The sequence below is a fragment of the Dermacentor albipictus genome, chromosome 5, assembly GCF_038994185.2.
Source record: "Dermacentor albipictus isolate Rhodes 1998 colony chromosome 5, USDA_Dalb.pri_finalv2, whole genome shotgun sequence".
Taxonomy (NCBI): Eukaryota; Metazoa; Arthropoda; class Arachnida; order Ixodida; family Ixodidae; genus Dermacentor; species Dermacentor albipictus.
In genome coordinates, this window is record NC_091825.1 from 130124016 (window position 1) to 130146328 (window position 22313).

The following is a 22313-nucleotide window of genomic DNA, read 5'->3' on the forward strand; positions in this document are numbered from 1 at the left end:
CGATGCTGAAGCTGAGGAATTTTGCTCGTGAGGATGATGGCTATGGTCGCCCGCGTAACGGAAAGGACGGAGGGAAGGACAGAAAGACAGGACACAGTCGATCTGGTCGCGATATTTTACCTGCTGTCGGAGCAAAAATGCTGAATACCAAATTATCCGGTGTTCTTCACTAGCGAGTTCATTAACGGTTCTCAGAATATCATGTTTACCAGCCTAGCTCCATCCATGTCTTCCATGTCCTGGGTTGACAGGACTGCGACGACGTTGACGACCTGCATCATCTAGCGCTCTTTCCGCATCGCCTAGCCGGTCAACTACTCACAATCGCGCGGATAGGCGTTCGGCAGTGGCGCATTCAGCATGAAAAAGAAAACTACCTGCGCTGAAGCAGGGCGTTTCCTTTGGCTTCCCGCCCCGAGGCACCAGGGACGCATCTCGCCGGACAAAGCGTCACAGCATCGCGAGCCAACAGCCACGGCGACAGGGCAAGCTACAGCAGCGCCTCGAACGAGAAAACGTCAAAGCTCTGGCGTGCTTCGGGCAAGCTCACTACCTGTGGCTGTGCGAATGAGCGGTGGGTGGCGGGGGAGGGCAGGGAACACGGATAGCGTTTGCCGCCACCGCCGCCGGCACTGTCACGGCCGCTGCGCTACCGATGCACGCGTGCACGCAACGCAAGCGCGAGCACGCACGTACAGCGTCGAGGGGATCAACGAAATCTCGCCCCCCCCCCCCCCCCCCGCGGCCTCTTCCCTGGCCCGCTCTTCAAAGCGCGACGCCTCTCGCCGTGTTCCCCGTCGTGATTTCATCTTTTTTGGTGTCGCTGTTGGGCCCTTCATCTAGCGAGCGAAATCCCCCGCGCTTTTCCTTCGCACTCGATCGCTCCTCTGTCTCTCTTTTATTTTGCTCTTGCAGAAATATAAAATGGCCAAAAATCCGCCCTCGCGCCGCCCAGCGCGCGCAGCAGCTGGTGCAGGATGACGAGGGATGCGGGGGAAAGCCGACTTTTCCGCTCCGACCGGCTTTCGGCCTCAGTTTTTCTTTCTTCTTCCTTTCCTTTCACCCTTTCCACTTTCTGTTTCGACTCGGAAGGGCACGATGAAGGACGGGAACTAGAGAGGGGTGGGGGTGGCAGCAAGCCGGCGAGAAGCACTTCCCCCAACAAGCACACCCGCAGCGCGCCTTTATTAAAAGCACGATAGAGCAGCGGCGGCGGCGGCAGCAGCGGTGGTGGTGGCGGTGGCAGGAGCCAAGCCAAGCCAAAGCCCGCGGCCGTATTATAGACGGGCGCACAAAGAAGAAATCCACAGACAAGCCAAAGCCACGTCTCCTCAACACAACTCCCCACACCGCCTCTCCTCCGTTCGCTCTCTACCCCAATTCGTTTCCCTCTCTCCCTATATCTTTCCCTTCATCCCTTCACGCTTTGGTCCCATGCTCCCGGAATGGTAGCGGTGCCCGCGAATCAGCGGCGCAGAAAAAGCAACAGACTAAAGAAATATGTGGCGGCTCACAATACGCGGCCCCATCTCCTCCTCCTCCTCCTGACCCCCCCACCCCCCCCCTCCCTGCCCTGTCTCCTCAGAACGCACGAACACCACGTGCACGCTGCATGGCTGGAGGGCGAAACGAAATACCGAGACGGCGACAAATACAAAGAACTGCAACGAGTGCAGCGGCCGCAGTGAAAGAACCAAACAAGTCTCATACCCGACCGAAACGCCGCTCGCCGCGGCGGCGGTAACAGCGGTGCGCGGTGGCTGGCTCACGCGGACCGCGGTTCGGGGCTCGAGGCACGGGCCTTTTCAAACTCCATTCATGCCGACCATTCTTATGTGACCTGTCTCCCACTCCTCTCTCTCTCCCTCGGCGCTGCTTTCATGCCCTGCTGTCGCTACGCCCCACGTCAACTGTGTGTACGTCATCCGCAGATACCGTGCCATAATGGCAACAATAATAAGCGAAGCGCAGAATAAATCGGAAAAGGAAAGGAAAAAGGGAAGGATAGGCTGTCGAGGGGGAGCGGGCAGCCCTCTGTTCAAAACCTTTTTCTATTCCTTTATTTGTTTGTTTTGTTTTCGCTTCCTTCATCTGTTTATCTCTCTCTCTCTCTCTCCCCCTCTGTATCCCGCCTTCTATCACGGCTTGAGTCTAGTCGCAGTAGTAGGGATTTTGGAGAGCTTGGTCTCTGCATCAGCAGCGCTTTGGCCTATGGACAGAGGGAGGAGAAGAATAGTCAGCCGGTCAACCTTCCTTTCTTATCAAGTCTAGAAGTGCATGATCACGCTATTTATTCGTTTCTATACATTGGTCACAAGTGGCGCTCCAGTTATGGAATTTTGAGCCATGTTTAGGAATAGCTGGGAAACGTTACCGTACTTTCGACTCATCAGAACAGATTTTGAATTGCCGGAGCTTGTGCACTACCGAATCCCGACTGCTAATAAAGAATCCATGGAAACTAGGCTGTTGCAAATAGCTATGTTATATAAGACGGGGCAGAACCGAGAAGGGGGCTAGCACACCTTTAACTTCTTTAGAGCAGACTTGCATTCTTAGAGCGTTCTAAGGAGTAGTCGTTGCCTCAGTCATCGTTGGGAGGACAACGTACAATACAAGCGAACATGGCGAATCACGTGCATTTTGCTTTCGTGCTATTTTTTCAACAGCCGCAGCAGGGCCCATTCGCCAGTGTTTGTCAAACATACACAAACTGTGCGAAGGCGCAACACAGCCACGAGAACGTCTAAAACCTGCGAAGAACTTGACAGGAGTCGCTCAAAAAGGGAAGGCGAGCACCCGACGGGAGGCGGTAACCATAAGAAACACCGAAGAAACCCCGAGAAGAGCTCGACGCACGTCTTCATAATGCCTCTCTGCCTATCACGGCGTGACAGCGTCGCGTCAACACGCCCCCTCCAGAGAGTATCGCGCCGCACACTGAGAGACCCCTGGCTTCGCCGCCGTAACATCTTCGGGTCCCACGAAACATTGCTGGCAGACACGCGTGTTTCACACCATCCCGAGTCCGAAAAGCCGCACGCAAACAGAACGCGATGAAGGTACACTATAGAGGACTGAAAAAAAGAAGTTTAGAAGCAATGCAAACAAAGAAAAGGAACGACAGGGCTTCTCTGCACCACGTCCCTACCGCGCCGTATTCGCGTCCGACTTTACCACCACCACCACCACCGCTGCCCGTGTCTGCGTGCGGGGACGACAATGGCGCATTCGGGCAAGAAGGGCACTTAAAAGGCACGAGCGGAAATGGGCAAAGGAAAGGCAGGGGCCGGATGAAAAAAAAAGAAGAAAGGGAAGAGAGAGGACGTGCTCCCTGGTGTAGTGTGCGTCTGCCCCGTCCGTCCCGGTTTCCCCCTCTCAGCTAACCAACGAACTAAACCAGATTATGGAGGATCCCTAAACAAACACAACCAACAAAAGAAGAACAGGATCGAGTATTAAAGAAAAGAAAGAAAGAATACGCTGAGGGTTACACAGCACAGGGTCCACACGATTGCCATCTCTTCTCCTTCTCTCATGCCCACTTCTCTTCCCTTCGCCCATCTACCCTGATGTTACTACTGAGGCACGCCGGAGGGTTTGGAAGAGAGCAGCGGTGGGAGACGGTGGATGCTGGGGAAAACGTGGGGATGGAAGAAACGATGGGAGAGGGAGAGGGAAAATGGCGGAGAGTTCCACGACGACGGGACGGAAGGGAAGAAAAGGTCACGTCCCGGCGTTATCCCCCCCTCCCCTCTCCACAAACCTCGCTCTTTCTCGTGTCTAGGCTCCACGGGGCCTGCGCTTGGCACTGTGGCAGTAGCGGGCCTCTCATCATTTCGCGGCCATGTCGCGGCTCCCCCCAGAACGACGAGCGGCGGTAAACCCCGGAGTCTTTGTGTGCCCCAAAACCCCACGGAACGCGGCCGCGCGTCGGTCGGTTCGGCGCGACCCTTTGTTCGGACCCAGGGACCCATATCTGGGAGCTCTTTACCAGTTTCCCTCGCCACTGCCATCACCCGTACCTTCCCTTTTTCTTTCGCTTCCCTTTACCTTCTTCCTTGTCAGGCATGTCCCAGGCCTGTTTGCTTCGTATAATTCTCCCGTTCTTTCTGCAGATTCTCTTCTTTCCGTCTATTCGCACTCCTTCGTTTCGTCCCTCGGTGCTTTCGAGCGCTCCCTCTAATAGCCACCGTAAAGCAGTTCGCCCGGGCCAGTAACGGAGCCCGAAGACGCGAGTGAGGCCACAGCTGATGCTTTCGCATTTGCTTTTCTATCGTTGTGAAGATTACTTTATTCTTTCACGTTTACCACGCACACCATTCACCTTCGTTTAAGTTTCTCTCGTACGTTCTTGCTAATCTGCGGGAAATATTCAGTACGGCCCTACCAAGGGTGTCAGATGCGGCTTCTGTCACGGCTATTTCAGTTCTCACCCCGTATCGGACAATTCTGCGTTCGCATTGATTTGAGTGGAAATACCCCAGGTCCTAATGTAAGAACAACGACAGCTATCTTGAGTTCACACTGAGAACAACTGACAGCGCGAACGGCACAAATGACACAGAAAAGATACACGGTCAAACGCTGACTGTCAACAGACAATAGTCAGCGCTTGTAGGCGTATCTTTTTTGTCTCTTTCGTGTCGTTCGCACTGTGAATAGTTTTCAGTACGGACTATTAACAACGTGCCCAACGTGCCTTACTTTTGAAACATATTTTGTTCGACAACGACATGCACCAGCGTTTTTTTAAAATGAATCAGTGCGTAAGTTTCCGTTAAGCTTACAGTGGTCACACTCCGTTAGCGACGAATACACTCGACATCGACGCTGATAGTGCGGCCTGTGTACAAGAATCTCGAAAGCTAAGTGAAAAATTGTGGCATCCTTGAAACGTAGGGGGCAATCAGCCGACGAAAGTAATCTCTGCAATGGCCCGTCTTCGAAAGTCGATGTAATAGCCGTACGGCGACCACAAACTCTGAACGATTTGAACGTTCAGAAAGATCTCAAAGACGTCTCTCAAAGAAACGCCTCATGTACTAAAGCAGAAAAGCGTAATTAATTCAGGTCTAGGAAGTCACTACATCATTGCTATGAAGGATGCGTTGGGGCTTTGATTACGGCGTAAATCGAGTGGCTACGAGCGATTGTGGGCGTTTACATGGGCCGCCTAAAGACATGTCAGTAGGCATCCCTGATTCACACAACAAATTTCAGCATGTATTTCTTGAAATAAAGCTATGAAAACCCATAAAAACTTCGAAAAACTCGTTTTTGGCCTTCTTGCTTACGCTTTGCCCACATTTTAGAAACATGCGAGACGAAATTTGTAATATTCTTAAATAACGAAAACAGAGCGCTGTGCTCTGTAGAATTGTAGATTTAATAAAAATATAAAATATAAGTTGAAGACAAAGGGAGCGAAAGCAAGCAAAGGAAATCTTTAGAGGTGAACAAGACGACTATCCGGTTTGCTACCCTACCCTAGGTGTACAGGAAAGAAGGAATAAAGATAGGGAAGAAAGGGCAGAATGATGCACTGGGCGCACAAAGTAGGATGCACAGCAGGACTGCAATCAGTGATTCAGGCTGTTGTCACATAGTTACTAGCGCTAACAAGACTAACGGAACAAAAAGGTGGGACAGGACAGAGCCCTAATCCTGTCCCGCTTTTTTTCTCCCGTTAGTATTGTTAGCGCTAGTAACTATGTCGCAGCAAATGCAACACCAATTAGCCCAACTATCTGCGTTAATTACTCAGGCTGTTGTTCTCCTGAAAATTCTCGCAGATTCCATCTCACAATGAACGTATACAGACATTTACGCGATTAGCATTGAATCAATGCAGCAACACACCGTGCTGCCATGGTCTGAACACGTCAAGTATGAGGCGTGTGTGCATCCTGCCTCCTCTCTCGCGCATCCCTCAGGACAGGCTGCGCCATCTGGAGGTGCCGGCGTGAAGATTCGGCGTGGCGCCGGGACTTCAGATTGCCTTAATATATTTGATGCACGTTAGATTCCGTACAGCAGCATATAAATTTTAAGGATTTCTTTTTTTTTGTTATCGACGAGCGGCCATACTCAGTGACGGAAGATGACGTCAAAGAAGTTCATGCGGCATGGACAGACGTCAAAATCCGGCATGGGCAGACGTCATCAAACTCTCCGTTGCGATGTTGTTATGTTTGTTTCTTTCAATTGCTATTTATTTATTTACTTATTTATTTATTTATTTAAATTAGCATTATCATTCGTTCCTTTTTTTATTCCTGAATAATATTGAGAAATGGAGTAGCCGGAGCACTCCGCACTTCACTCTTTTCACAGCAACCCATGCATAAAGAAACAAAACAGTATCGGTTGTTACAAGGTGGCAGGAATAGGGGCTTGTAAATACCCCAACCAGCCATAGGCAGCGTGCAAAGCAATGTTGCATTGGATAGTTGGTAATCGCAGCCGTAACAAATGCTGAACGGTACGCAGGCAGCAATTAGAGACCACGCTAGCTATGTTCAAGTATATCACATATCTGCCATAACAAGCAGTGGGATGCGAGGGGAATTAGAGAAACTGTAACTCAGTGGTAGGCACGAATTCTGACCTAGTGTTCACCACCTCTTTCGACAGGCCGGCCTACAGCTCAATTCGGCCAAATGCCGTTTAGCTGTAGTCAAATACGAGTACTCGAACACTTGGTCGCCGCTACCAGTACACAGCCTGACGCTGACAGAATACATGCTGTCAGCGAATTTACCCTTCACTGCTCACTCGCTGATGTCCGAAGTTTCCTGGGACTCTGTTCCTACTTTCGACGTTTCATTAAGAACGTTTCCGACATCGCTGGCACTCTCACTGATGTCCTCAAAAAGGACATTAGTTTCCGTTGGGGACGTGAACAAGCTGAGGCATTTTCAGCAGTAGCTGCTCGCCTCATAAATCCATTCCTTTTGGGCCTTTTTGATTCAAATTACTTTTTGCGGCGTTGACAAAGCTCGCAATCCGCGACGTAGCGTCGAACTGAGTGGTAGTTTAGGCCAGACGAAGTGTCTGCGAACGCGATCGTAAGTGCGGGAGGCACTCAAATGGCCAGCGGTGGGTGCATCGTGCTATTGGCGAGAACAGAAGAGCGTAGGTGCTGGGGAACAACGAGGAAGAGTTCAGCAGTATAAGGTGTCATTTTGTTGTAGGAACAGGCCAAGAGAACGGTCGTGCTTTTCCGAGGTGATAAGCTTGATAAGGGCTCGTAAAGAAACGTCCTGACGCTGTTCCGACGGCGATGTTGATGAAGCCGGTAATCGACAAAACGCAGGCATCGGCTTCAAGTTCTTTGGCACCGGGTGTATCGACCAGATAGCGGGAGAGGCATTCGGCATCCTGATGCCGCCACCCAGACTCATAAGACACAGAGAAGGTGTACCCTTCTAAACGTAAAGCTCAGAGTCCAAGACGGCCTGTGGAGTCTTTGAGTGAGGACAACCAACAGTGTGGTGGGGTGATCTGTGACGACAGTAACAAGTCGGCCGAACAGACAAGGGCGGAACTTAGCAATGGCCCAAACGAGAGCAAGGCACTCGCGTCCGGCTATTGGATAATGCCGCACTGAGGCTGAGAGAAGGCGGCTAGCGCAAGCGATTACTCGATTTGCATGCCGCTGACGTTGGGACAAGATAGCGCCAATGCCGCGGCCACCTCCATCAGCGCGAACTGCTGTGTAGGCAGATGGATCGAAATATATGCTTCGTGTATCTATATGGACAAATATCTCTTGGACGAAAACGATGAATAGAAAACACCGTTAAAGAGGTAACGGAAGCTTCGTTTTGAAAAACGCTCCGAAAGTGACTTCTACACCTGTCTTAATAATGTCGATTTGAATTGACATCGATCAGGTACAACATGTTTTTTTAGTTATGACCCACACGATGTTCAAGAGTCGCGGACTTGACTACCACGTTCATCAAGAAAAGCGCAACATAAATCCAGCTACAAATACTGCAAAGATATATATAATCAAACTTCTTAAAAAAAGGTGCGCTCGCACTCGACGCCTGGCAGTCGTTTTGAGTTTTCGGCTGAGAATCGAGCACCGCGGTGTGCGACCGCCGACCGAAAGGGGGAATGAGGCGACTTTTCCTTTGCTGGCCTTTCTCTCTTTCATCTTCCTTGCTCGAACGGCTCCCGACTCCAGAGGTGGTCGCTTAGGAACCTCGAAATGAAGCCACTGCGCCGCAAGAGAAGGCCGTTGTCGTTTTTGCGTTGGAAAAAAAAAGAGAAAAAAAATATATATCTAGAGAGAGAGAGAGAGAACAAAGACAAAGAATTGCGACGCTGCGTTCAAGAAATGCGCGCCGCGAGCAGGAAGAAACGCGGGCAAACGAGCAGACGGCTGAAGCCGAGAGGCATAATAACTACACCAAAATGACGAGGCAGTAAAAAAAAAGTTGGAAATGAGGAAAACTGGTTAGAACAAAGGCAACTCACCACGAAAAGAAATAAAGAGAGAGAGAGAGAAAAAAAACGAGGCTGCAGATGCCTATAGCACCCGCAGCCATGGTCATAGTCAAGAACGCAAGAAAATAAAAATAGGAATATATGAAGTAAAAGAAAACCATGGAGAACGATATTCGGGTCCAAAATGTCACCATAGAACCGAAAACGAGCAACAGACACGAGAAAGAAAGAAAGAAAGAAAGAAAGAAAGAAAGAAAGAAAGAAAAAGAAAGAAAGAAAGAAAGAAAGAAAGAAAGAAAGAAAGAAAGAAAGAAAGAAAGAAAGAAAGAAAGAAAGAAAGAAAGAAAGAAAGAAAGGAAACGCGTCGGGCACCCGAATGCTGCCCACAGTAAGGAAAAGAACGATCAACGATGGCCACGACCTGGGAGACAATAACCATAGGAAGGTGGACGAGAGAGAACAAGGCGCAAACACGAACAGCTCGCTATGAAACGCGACGAAAGAAATGAACAGAGAAAGAGAAAAAAAGAAAATAAAAAGGCGCCAGCGGAGGAAAGAAGCGTCAACGAACGGCACAGGTCGATGTCCACATCAGGACGGAGGGAGGGCGACATTGGACAGGAAGACGGACGGGTTTCTATGGTCATCACGGAGGCGACTCCGCTGCTCCTGGCGCTCGCTCTGCCGTTCACGTTGTTGCCGACCGCGCCTCCTGCGCGCTATTCTCTTCTTTTGTCTCCACGGCCGCTGATGGGGAGGACGCGCCCAGATGCTCTCCTTTGGCGCGGGCGCTATATACACCGTGCGTTTGTGAGCGCGCGCGCGCGCGCCCGCGCTAGCGCTGGGTCGCCTCGTTTTCCGGGCGCCCGCGTCGCCTCCGTCGTCGCCGTGCGTGCCATACACCGTTTCTTAGCCGGTCAGCGCCGGGGCCGATTTGGGACCGCACAAATGGGCGGCGCACTTCTTGGGGACAACCTATACGACCATGCTCTGCTGCCATGGCTCGAGCTGCCACTGCTGATGCTGCTGCTGCTGCTTCTGTAGGACCTGATATCCCCCTTCTTCTTTTCTTTCTTCTTGTTACCAGCCCCCTCCCTTCCCCTTGCCCCCCTCCCCACTTCCAACCTCATGTGGCCAGAGAGAGAAGTAGTTTCGTTTATTGCCGCTTCTGCCGCCGCACTGGAGCATAGGAGGATGCCGCGCTGAATCGCCTCCTAGTTTACCTCGGCCCAGCGCATTTTCCCCCCCTTTCTTTCTTGACTAGAATCGTCTTGGCTTTTGCTCTTTTGTTTGTTATGCGCCTTTGATCATCTGGGTGCTGCGAGCTCTTGAGGCTGACCTGCTGCGCGGGTAATGGAGCGTGTATCTGTCTGCGGGTAACGTGCCCAGCCCGCGGGACCTCGGGAACGCGTGCGTATGGCAATGACTATGCGTTGCAAACTTGGTTACGGCGAGAACGCAGTCAGGTTCATCGGTGCATCTTCTCTTTGTAGCTTTTGCCAATAGGTACTCAGAAAGGAAGCGCAATCTGTATATTGTCTTTTCCTGTGGTCCCCTTGCGTGCTTCTGTTGCATAAAGGTATATAAAAGGAGACAACTTTATAACATCGTCTATTGTTCGTTTTTTTAAAGTGCGGTTTTTAAGCCAAATGTTAGGAAGTGGCCAAATGTGCTTATTGTGCCAGCTTATTAGGGAGTGTACTCACCGTATGGTGAGCAGTAGTAGTAGAAAAGTCTTTCATTGGTTGGCCTCAAAGCCAGCGAGGACATGGGGTGAAAATACCACCATGCCCATCTATTCTGGACAGGCAGTCCAGAATAGATTGGCGTCCGATACGAGGTGCCGTTAAGCCATGACTGTGATTAAACGGGTGAATGTTTCCCCGCTAGCATTCCTTTGTTTGGAGGGAAAAAGCGGGCATTACAGCAGGTAGTTGCCACTTGCATGCACGCTAAGAATAACTTGCGTCATTTAGGCCTTACCTTGTCTCCAACCAATAATGGGCATCTAGATTGCGTGCACTAGCTTGCTTTCTTCAACGTCGAGCTTCCGGATACTGTCAGGTGACGAAAGTATATTGCGCATTGGCGTGACATGGCGTTCCTGACAGAAATGTGTCGAGACTGCAGCGCTCCAGAAAGCCAGTACACACAATGTAGACAACGATTATTGTTTAAGTACAGAACAAGGTCAAGTGGATGCAGGATGTCTTTAGAGTTTACTAGAAACCACACGATACCAACCAAAATATGAAACGAGGGAAAGCACCGAAGGACTATTCAGTGTTTCATGTTTTTTTAATTGACAAATAAGAATAATTATAGATGAAGCTTACATTTGGCGTTAAAATTTATAGACTTAATCATACGATATGAAAATGAAAGTAGATAAAAAGACAACTTTTGCTGCCGGCGAGAGCCGAATCCAGATCCTCTGCATGATGCATGAAGTGGTTTACCAGTGAACATACGGCGACGGCTGCCTGTCACTTCTGCCTTTTTATAGAAGTTCTCCATCAGCCAACATTGCTCGAGTGGGACTAACTAACAATCCCGAACTAAGGTTTACCTACATGCACACAAATATCAAAGATGATGGAAGAAGGGACCATCGTCGCTGTACTTCAACAGCGGTACAGCCTGTACCACCTACAATGCGCCATGTGAAAATTGTGGGTATGGCTCCAACCGGTAGGAGAAGCCTTTTTCTTCACTTTCGTTTACTAGTTTTGTTGTTAGGAATATGAAGTTCATCGCAAATTTGACTTTCCTTTGTAATAATTCTACGATAATAATAAAAGAAGATGTTAACTTCCGATATGCATTGTGCGGCTTCATTATCTGTTGATTCATATGCGCGATGCTAAAGGCCAAACCTTCCTTCTCTTAATTATTGTTCACTTGCCAATCAGTATGACTTCTTGAATGAGGCACGCACTAAGATATACACTGGCCTCACTGCTGCTTACCAATGAAGTCTCATAGATGACGCCTGTTTGTTCTTTCCTTTTAACCTGATAGGCTCAGCCGAGGTAGTAATCGTCGCATACTGGCTTTTTTTGCACGAGATAACTTTATATTTACAAACGATTTTCGTAACATATATCCGTAATATCAAGGCAGGTAGGAAATATTGAACAATTACGGCGATAAGCACCCCAGCATAGCTCATTTCTTCTTTCCTAGGCACGTGTTCTGCCCTATTAATCGGCTTCCTCACTCACTCACTCACTCACTCACTCACTCACTCACTCACTCACTCACTCACTCACTCACTCACTCACTCACTCACTCACTCACTCACTCACTCACTCACTCACTCACTCACTCACTCACTCACTCACTCACTCACTCACTCACTCACTCACTCACTCACTCACTCACTCACTCACTCACTCACTCACTCACTCACTCACTCACTCACTCACTCACTCACTCACTCACTCACTCACTCACTCACTCACTCACTCACTCACTCACTCACTCACTCACTCACTCACTCACTCACTCACTCACTCACTCACTCACTCACTCACTCACTCACTCACTCACTCACTCACTCACTCACTCACTCACTCACTCACTCACTCACTCACTCACTCACTCACTCACTCACTCACTCACTCACTCACTCACTCACTCACTCACTCACTCACTCACTCACTCACTCACTCACTCACTCACTCACTCACTCACTCACTCACTCAGAGGAACGCGCACGCATAGACCCATTTCCAGCCAACAGAACACAACGGTCCGTTGCAAAGACACCGGACTGGGCACAAAGCACCTTGCAGTCGCCATTCCACGCATTCTAGTGGGTATCCCAAGATTGCCTCGTTTCTTCTCCTGGTTCTCGGCGAATCAAGACACGAACACAGAGCAAAAGAGAGGCGAAAAGAAAATCCGCACAGACACACAAACAAAAGAATCAGGCTAATGGAACATAGGGGCGGCCTCTCTTTGCTTGCTGGAAAGACAAGGTCGGTAAGGGCCTGCGCGGTACGCATAGCGCTCGCCAATTCCATACATCCTTGCATCCTGGCAACAACGGTTTCTGACCAGAGACGTACATCTGCGCGCAGGGTGCTAAAAAAGAAGGAAGAAAGAAAAAGGAGATGGAGAGAGAGAGGGACCCACACCACGGCATCCCAGCCCGACCACCGTTGCCGGACACGCCATACGTAGAGAGCCGGGGAGCAGGCGGCAAAGAAAATACGTAAAGGCCCAGAAGAACGCGCGCATCACGAGAAACGGAATAAAATAGCGGACACGCACTGACCGAGTCGGAATTCCAATCTTCTTCGCCACGGCACCTATACCGCGAGACACAGAGACCGGAGGGGCGGGCGTACAAAAAGTCAAGCGCAGACAAGCGAGCAAACAAGCAAGCTTCCTAGCAGCGCAAGAACACGCGCAAGAAGAAGCAGCCGGCGGCGGCAGCGGCGGCTTCGCACTGGAAGGAGGAAAATGAAGAGCATGCGTGGCCGACCTCCGGGGGCGTCAAGGCGTTCGGACAACGCCGGAATCTGGTAAAATAGAGATCCGGAGCATGGGAGAGCGAGCAGGCGCGTATATCTCAAGCAACATCCGAAGGACAGACGCCGACCCTACAGGAAGAAGAAGGAAAAAAAAGGGGGGGGCAAGCCACCTTTCTGAGAGAAAAAAGACATTGAAAAAGAACGCGAGACCTTTACAAGTATCGAAACAAGATGCACAGTGAGAGAAGGCCAGAAAGAAAGGACTAAGACGAAGAGAGGTGTAGTTGGGTGCGCGAAGACCAGAGGACAGGGTCCTTAGAGCGACCAAAGAATGTCCGAACCCATCGTAAGTCCTTTGTGTACGGCTCCGTGATCTGAGAGCACTTCTTTAGCTTCTTTTTTAGATCTTATCCTTGTTTCAGTGCTGGTTGGAAAAGGGGGACTTCCTGCGTATATTGCGAAAGAAGTGAGGTCTGCAGCGCGTAGATAAAGTTAAGCAAAGAAGCTGCACAAGCTAAGAAGAGACCATAAAGTAAGCCAACACACCGTCCGGGCGGACCGGACGCTGTGTTGCCGCCGTGTCCAAAGTTTTATGGCGCAACCGTTATACACCCGTTTGGAAGGACACTGTGTGGCTCGCAGCAATTGGACGGCTGTACTCCCGGAGATGTGTGGCGGTTGCCGCGGTCTATTTTACGGTTTGGTCGCGGGCCACACTGCGTCACCCTTCCTTTCGGCCTGGGACGGCGGAAGTTTTTTTTTTTCTGTCGGCTATAGCTTCTGTTCCCGTAGCTTTTTCTCTGGGCTTTGAGGTTTTCATGAAGTATGGCAAATAAAAGCTAGGAAAGGAACGTCCGAAATATCGTGCTCGGAAAATTTAAACAAGCTTAAGAGAAATGAATAATGCAAGTTCATTTCTTTTGGTCTTTCGTGCGAACAGGGAGTGCATAACTTCATAACCTTGCATGTTTAAAGCAGATGACCACCATCCCAAATGAGCGTCTATATCACTAGCTGGGTGGGTATCTTACTCATCGAGAAAGCTCTTCTTCTCTGTGTAGGATGCTCGGCTCCGAAATACAGAGAGAGAGAGAGAGAGAAAGAGAGAGAGAGAGGAAGAAGGAAAGGCAGGGAGGTTGACCAGACTGAGTCCAGTTTGCTACCGCACATGCAGGGAGCGTAATGGAGAGAGAAAGAGAATAAAAGTTCTATTCTGAGTAAAACTTATGCTTCATTGCCATTTTTGTTGGCAATAGTTAGGTCATATCGGCCATGCTCGTGGCTTAAAATCAGGATAACGGGGGCGGAAGGGGGGGGGGGGCACAATCAACAAGTGCCGGTGCTCCAGTTAACGTCAGCCAAGCTGTTCAAAGAAAGAAATAATAGATTAAAAAGCATGGTATAAGTTACAATTTTAAGACCTGTGATCTTCGGCCGTCAGACTTCTGACGACCAAACCCCGTAGATCTCAAAATCGCATTTTGGACCGTGTTCTTTTTTTGACTTTTTATATGTGTGTGTTTCGTTGAGGATCTTGGCTAACATGATCTAGGACTAACGGTATAACTGTTCGTCCCCGCTCGTCGTGCAACCAATCAAACAGAGACCCGCTGGTTGAGCGGCTAATGGAACCAGGCACATATTGGTTTAGCTTAGTACTAGTGCTCGTAGAATGCATGAAATAATGAATTCACACAAAAAAATAGATTGCAGCATTCGGAACTGTCATGGTTAGAAGGCCACTCGTCGCGCTGCTCGTATCAGCCTGCAACCTCCATGAGCAGACGCTGCAGCAGCACAGGCGGCGAGATCGTATATGCTTATCAGCAAGACGGTCTTCGGAGCTATGCACAACACCCTGCTACTTCGATCACTCGCGGCAGCCGCCCGTAACAGCTCGTCTTCAACGAGCCGTTTCTACAAGTTCCGTAGCCGCGTACTTGTAGACCGCTTTGATTGAGGCGCTTCCGGAGGACACCGACGGCCGATCCCGCGCTGACAGATGCGCGCGATGCGAGCCAAGCATCGCAGGAAGCGCGTTGCGCCCGGGCCAGGTGAGAACAGGCGCGACTGCGCGTGATTATGACGCGTAAGCGAGCGCAGAGAAGAAACAAACGGGCGGAACAGACAGTTGACCGACGGCGGCGCAATGGCGCGCGGCAGGCAGTTCTCGCCCGAAGCCCCCCGCGTGTGGATCCACCCGCCCTCCATGGCTGCTGGAACCCCGTTGCGACACGGAGCAAGTCGGTCGGGCTCCGCTGGGTGTTTGTCAGCGTCGCCGTCGGCAACCGGTCGCTGCCGTGGCGGGCGCGTGGATCACTTTTTGGCGTGCCGGCCACGGTAACAGAGCAAACGTGGAGGGGGTGCATTGGAGGAGGCGTGCGAGGCATGCCGCCGGGTTGGATTGGACATGGCGCGCGCACGGCGGCTGCAATTTGTCGCGGGCTCAATGGAGAACAAAGCGCGAACACTGAGTGAAGCCCTGTTACGCGTTCACGCTCGCGCACTCTGCACTATACTGAGAGAGAGATGGCGAGAGCCAAACCTGTACTTAACTTTTGAAGAGTTTCGCACGTCCGCCAGATGGCGGTACACCACGCTCTCATGGTTTCTCGTCTCGCCGCAGCCCTCGGGACGCTCGCTGAATATCGCGTGTGTGTGTGTTCTTTTTTTTTTTCATCTTTCAATTACGCGCGAGGTGTTGCGAAGCATGTTTCGCACCACACGCCTCCTTTTTTTTTCGCGTGTCACTCATATCGAGCTAGACAGGGGCGTTTGTTTTCCGCGGGTGTACCGCTGGAAGGCCTTTTGTCAGCCGAGAGCATCACACCGTATCACCGGTTGTGTGCGTTTCTGTCACTCGTCAGGCGTTATTTTACATCGGTGCGACAAGCGGGCAGTCTTCTGCTGTTGCGACGGCTCTCGCCAAGCCGGTGCGCAGAAACAAAAAAATAATTAGAATGAGGACGAAAGTAGGTCTCCTTGAAAGCCGCATATGGGCAAGAAAGAGATTGCGAACACGGAGGCGAAACAAAGGAAAATAAGTGAGTAAAGAACGTGAGGACAAGCTGACTGCCTGGACAAGTGAAAACGTGCACAGAGCAGGACATATAAATATATGGCGCAAAGTAAGTTACTGCAGCTAGCTTGAGGCTAGTGGCAATTCGATAATATGCGGGCACATTCACAAAATATCTTCTTGAATAAAGGGAAAATGAGACATCCACCTGTTCGTAGCAATTGCTACAAAGGAAACCCATACGGGTTCCTCGAAAGAAAAGCCTCATAGTTGAAGAAAAATTCGTCCTGGTCCGGGACTCGAACCCGGGACCACCGCCTTTCCGGGGCAGCCGCTGAACTACTTCGTCAAACTCTTGCCTTTGCTTCGTGTTGTCGACAAATTCGACTTCGCCCTGCCATCTGCTAGCCGCCTGGTTAGCTCAGATGGTAGAGCGGCTGCCCCGGAAAGGCGGTGGTCCCGGGTTCGAGTCCCGGACCAGGACGAATTTTTCTTCAACTATGAGGCTTTTCTTTCGAGGAACCCGTATGGGTTTCCTTTGTAGCAATTGCTACGAACAGGTGGATGTCTCATTTTCCCTTTATTCATTACTTCTCTCCACCTTGCGGGTTTCCGCAGAACTACTTCGTCAAAATATCTTCTTCAATGAAATTTAGCTCGCTTTCCTCCTACCGTCCTTTCTTTTCGCATACCGTACAAAAGTTCACCTCGTGTTCTTAATTTTATTACAGCCGTGGACACCGAGGTCACCACATCAAAAATTTCTGATGCATCAGCTAAGCGCGACATGCCGCCTGATAATAAGGTATAAGATAATCAACAACTACAATAGCAATCTTATACCAACAAATATACTGTTACTAATTGATGCCTACCCTTCGCACCCCTCTCCTTGTTGGCTATAGTTTATGAGCTATATCCATCAAAGGTGCTTTCGAGACGACTCAAACACTATCAAGAAAACAGTAGTGACAGTGTTCGTCCGGTACAATTCGTCCGCTTCAATAACTCGACAAGTATACGTGATACGCTTCAAGTGATATTCTCAGCTACCGTAATGCTGAGCAAATACATAAACAAGGGCCATAGGTTAATTGTAGGAACCATGAGGAAGGGGGTGGTGGTATACTGCACCATGGAGGCCAATTCCTATTCTGATGAGGGAGTGTCTTTGTTGAAGCTTAGTGGGCCTTTCTAATGTGGTTTTACCTGGATTAGTATAGCCCCACTCGCTCTCCGCATCTTTTCCGGTGCTGCGGTATACCACTGAGTTGAGAGTGACCAAGATATGAGGACTTCCCCGTTCAATGTATAATGTTTGTATTATTATTATTTGTTTTGAACACATATACACAGTTACACAGACATACATATACACAGAAAGGGAAAGTGTTTGTATGGGTGTCACGTGGAAATAAAGCACGTAAACAACCTTACCGTCCCTTGCTTGTCTGAGTAATGAACTCTCAATAACAACACGCTTTATGTCCTTACGCGAATGCCGGGTGCGACTAAAACTTAACATACTGCCCATGATAGCAGCAATTAAGGAAGTAAGAGTAACCCGTACCACATAGCGAATGTTGGTTGACGCCTGAAAGGACCAAACCGAAAATTTTGAAACCCAGCTACATGATATTAAAAAAATAAGAAATCAGAACTTTGCGTGTCAGCACATGTTTGACTGAGGCAATTGACTCAACACACGAAAAGAAACGCCAGAAATATAACGTGAGCTTACGTTATTAGATGTTGTGGCACCAGGTCTGTAAGCATACCCTTTTCGATTCGATGAGACGCCATAGTTTCTCCGCTGCACCTAAGACAAATAACGTGGGAAAAAAACGCGGAAGTGAATCCACCGTACGCATTTTTCTTAGAAACATATCAAATGACAGTTCAAACACAACATGCAGGTTCATTTTACGAGACAAACGTGTTACATAACACTAGAGTTATACGTAACCAGTTTAAATGTATACGTCGTGAAAGTGGAATTCAATGTTACTGAATACACAAGGGCGATCAGAGAAGCTATTGATAAAGCTTTCATGATTTATCAATATATATGTATACCGCTAAAAATTAATACACCTTATGTATAAAAGCAAAACAAAAAGATAAGGGGTAGAATGTGTCAGTCTGGATATCTCGTTCATCCCCAATATTTACCTGGCTCGAACCAATAGTTTTAAGCCCTAAATCTCGCAAACTGTATGGACATTAAATTTATCTACCAGCAATGAAGAAGTTAAACAATATTGCAAAATTTCGCTGCGCTTGCATCTATTAAACATACAAGCCAAATATTTCTCTTAATATTTAATACTCAACACAACCAAACCATAAATGAAGAGACAGCTTTGCACACCATGGCATCTCGGTGCTGCAAAATTTAATTCTAACTTTAATCTGAAGCAAATTCCTAAACGAATTCGGATGAGCAGGCTGCAATCAGCACATCCAATGCAATGATTTATTCTGCATTGTCCAGGCTTCCTTGAGCACCGCGAACGGTCTCCATCATCAAATTCAACTACGGGTGCTAACGTGCTCGGGGACCACCCCGAAGGTGACGCCTCATCGTGTGGGCCTCATTACTACTACACCTTAGCGGCGTTAGTTAACAACGCACTGTACAAGCCTCTGCTCTCCACATTCGAGGAAGAAAATATTGCCCAGGAAACAAAACGCAACAAAAATCAGAAGAACGACGCCATAATCACCACCGCGAGCGCCCTCTATAGGCAGTGCACGTACTCTGTTTCTCGCTCTATTCACGTGCAAGACTAATACATTAGAGGTGAGCGCAATTATAAGCATTGTTTGCGAGTCTTGCAAGAAGCGGCCTAAAGAACCAAAATAACGCGTGATCCGCAGAGTGTATGTGTGTGCATAACGCTTCCATGCCTCCTGTGACCAAAGCACCGCTGCCAGCCGTTCTTTTTTTTTTTTTTTGCGGTGCACGCTTGAGATAAGTCCGAGCCTCAGGGCCCCAGGAAGCGGACACACGCTGGCGATCCTCGTAATTGGCGCCTTCCTGGGTAGACGCGCAGAGGCCCCCAAAAGGCGAGAATGTGCGGCGGAATAACGCACCCGGGGAAGACGACGAAACGCACAAAAGTTTTAGAAACTTTGCATACCTCTCGTCGTGGCACAGCCTTCGGCAAACCTTTAATATGCGCTGAAAACGGTGTGTACGCGAGTAGAAACGCGAAGTCCGCCGTTGTGATGAACGCAAGTGTATAGCTCTGTCGGTGTCATCGATCGTGCCTGGACATACCGCGACATACAGCTCGATAAATATATAGGAATAAATAACAAGTCCCTAATTATTCCTTACTTTGCCCTATCGGTATACGCTGGGTAAACATCAGGCGAGAGGGTGTATATCTTTAAAGCCACTAATTTATTGTCAATCTGAGCGAGAAAATTTGGCTTTGTGAACCCTGAAATGCATAACAGATGGACTGCGCTCAATGTGCGACACGGTTAACGCGTCAACTTCAAGGCGGTTAGCATGGTTCCGGTTCACTTTCATATTGGCAGAAATGCTTCGCATATAGCTGTGCGATTGATTGCCTCTGGCTGCGGGAAAAATTTGCGACGCGCAGGCTACGGGAGTAAGAAACAAATTTATTTATTTATTTCATCATCACCCTGGTTACGCCCACTGCAGGGCAAAGGCCTCTGCCATACTTTTCCTACTACCCCGGTCCTGTACTAATTGTGGCCATGTTGTTCCTGCAAACTTCTTAATCTCATCCGCCCACCTAACCTTCTGCCACCCTCTGCTACGCTTCCGTTCCCTTGGAATCCATTCCGTAACTCTTAATGACCATCGGTTGTCTTCCCTCCTCATTACGTGTCCTGCCCATGCCCATTTCTTTTTCTTGATTTCAACTAAAAAAAATTATTTATTTACTTGTTTATTTATTTATTTAGTCTAAATCCACCAGCAGTGATGGAGTTGCACTCACTAAGAAGCTATAGCCTCGGTTCCTATAAACACCTCACTTTGACTTCCTGTGCGAGTGAGAGGCCTCATTCCAGAGAAAGAAGAGAGAGAGAAGGGGGCAACGCAAGCAGGTTAACCAGATGCGAGTTTTTTCCTGTTTGCTACCGTGCACTGGGGTGGGGGAAAGAGGTACTGGAAAGAGGGCGAAGAGCAAAGTCAGTCATTGATAGTATGGATACCGCCAAGCGTAAAGAAGTACATGTAGGCTTGTACCAAAACCTGTGCTCCCTGCAGAAAGTCTTCAAGGGTGGACTGAGTTCGCATAACCGTGACTTCAGCTCCGCCGCCATTGCGGTAGTGCTTTCTCCGATGACTTTTGAGATCACTGACGCAGTGACGGACTATGTGCAAAACGATGGGGCATAGGAATTCTAGGTATATTGCGCTTCTTGAGTAAGACAACAATCCTTGGGAGCGTCCAGAGGTGTGCATTCCTTTGACTTTGCTGTGCAGTTTCCTTGCGCACACGAAGGCAACCTACTGGTTCTTTATTCCCTATTTTCTATCCCATTCTTCGCCTTTTCGTATTCCCGCAGAGTAGCCTAGAAAACCAGATCACATTCTTGATAATCCCTTGCCTATATTTCTTCTCTCTCCCCCTCCCCCTGCGTCAAATGCCATCAGTATAAATTGAGAGAACCCAGCGTAGACGATTGCGTTCACTCCTATCCCGGCAATCACGTTTCAAACGGCTTAAATTATGTCTCAATTATGTATGACTTAGGGGTACACTATCGCTATTTATTGAGTTATATGAACTAACGACGACGTCTCTTTAAACACCCATCCGTTTGCGTTTAACAACAACAACAACAACAACGACGACGACGATGACGACGGCGATGACGATGACAGCAACAACCGGGAAAGAAATCAAAAAGCAAAAAAAAAACGAGAAGCATAATATTTTGTGACTACTATCCACTGCAGTGTGTCGATGGCACGGTAAAGTGTAGAGCATGCCTAAAGCAAGAAGTGCAGCAGCAGCAGCAGCACACAAAAAAGAAAACTGACTTTTTGAGCCTTAGTACGAGACGCTACTAGTGGCCGCAATATGCGTGTCAATATGCATGGCCTTTCATCGACGTCGCATTCTAACCTCCGCGGGGGCCATGTATGCATAGAATCGAGGAATCGTGGGCTTGTTTTTAGACGCTGTCAATAAAAACACATATTTTGATCTTTCATTAAGAATAGCGCACTGCAGTAAGCCGCCCGTATATCCCCCGTCGAGTCATTGCCCCTGCGCGCCGCCTTCTGTGCGTTAGCTATAATTGTTGCGATGGAGCTCAAACACAAACATAAGAAAACGGTGTAAAACAGCAACTTTTCTCTTCACTTTTTTTTTTCACGGCTACAATTAAACCTGTTCGCCGTCCGACTCGGTGCATGCGATTTTCGAGCACTTAGAACACATTTGCAGGGCGCACTTAGGAGTGTGTCGCTTGAGCACAACACAGACGCGCGAACCGAAGCGCATCCAAGCCGTGCATCGCACGCAAATGGGACGCCACCGCCGCGCGCTGATTGTTCCAGGTCGTAAAGCGCATCATGTACGTGTCGTGTAAAGATAAACCGCGAACAGCCATGTTTCACCGGGCATTGAAGTCGAAGCATCGCGTACGCCACGCGTGTACCGTGCCGAACAAAAAGAAGACAGACAGACAGAGAGAGAGAGAGAGAGAGAGAGAGAGGAGAAAGAAACGTATAGTGCCGACTTTAATTATGGCGTAGACATTACGTGAGCTGCTCGCGCCGATCCGTGTTCCCGATGATACAAGGTACCACATACAGCGCATACACTGTTCACTTCTGTTATCTGGTCGAGGTATAACTCAGTCTTATTTGACGCGACTTGATTCATTCTACGTTGGTTTATGGACGCGGCGTGAGAAGAAAGGAAAAAGCGAATATGATGAAGGTGATGCGCAACGATAAACATGGCATTATGTGGGAGATTAGAGCCGTCTAACGAGCGTAGACTTTTAGTACGCTGACCTAAGTACTTAGACGGAGATGTGCCGAAGATTCAATGCATCGTTGTGATAAGCAGCAGGCGGATATAGCCATCAGTGAAGGGATTCGTGGGAACTTTGCTGCCGTTAACGCCAGACCGACCCATCTGATGGCGAATGCAATGCTCTTATCTTGTTCCTTGTTTCTTTTTCTTTTCCTTCTTTTTTTTCGGGAACGCAAGAACGGCATTAATTGTCGGCAATTAATTTTCGGTCCTTTGTATGTGCTGGCTTGCGTACGCCAGTTCCTTACAACTGCTTCCCTCTTCTGCTCGAAGTGCTGAGGTGAAAAGAAGACATTCTACAAATTTATCAGAATA

The 22313-nt window shown here is 49.0% G+C and overlaps 1 protein-coding gene and 1 non-coding gene across 13 annotated transcripts in view; one reads left to right on the top strand and one right to left on the bottom strand.

Annotated features, from left to right (window-relative positions):
- The window catches only part of LOC135906374 (transcription initiation protein SPT3 homolog), a 585543-nt gene that overhangs the window by 334189 nt on the left and 229041 nt on the right, over positions 1-22313 (bottom strand). For all 12 annotated transcript variants that reach the window (XM_070538893.1, XM_065437734.2, XM_065437736.2 and 9 more), the window contains one exon: positions 17702-17779. In XM_070538893.1, the coding sequence (XP_070394994.1) occupies positions 17702-17779 (78 nt within the window). The remainder of the gene's footprint in view (positions 1-17701; positions 17780-22313) is intronic.
- TRNAS-GGA (transfer RNA serine (anticodon GGA)) lies at positions 16371-16445 on the top strand. The gene has a single exon. It is a non-coding gene; the product is annotated as a tRNA-Ser (tRNA).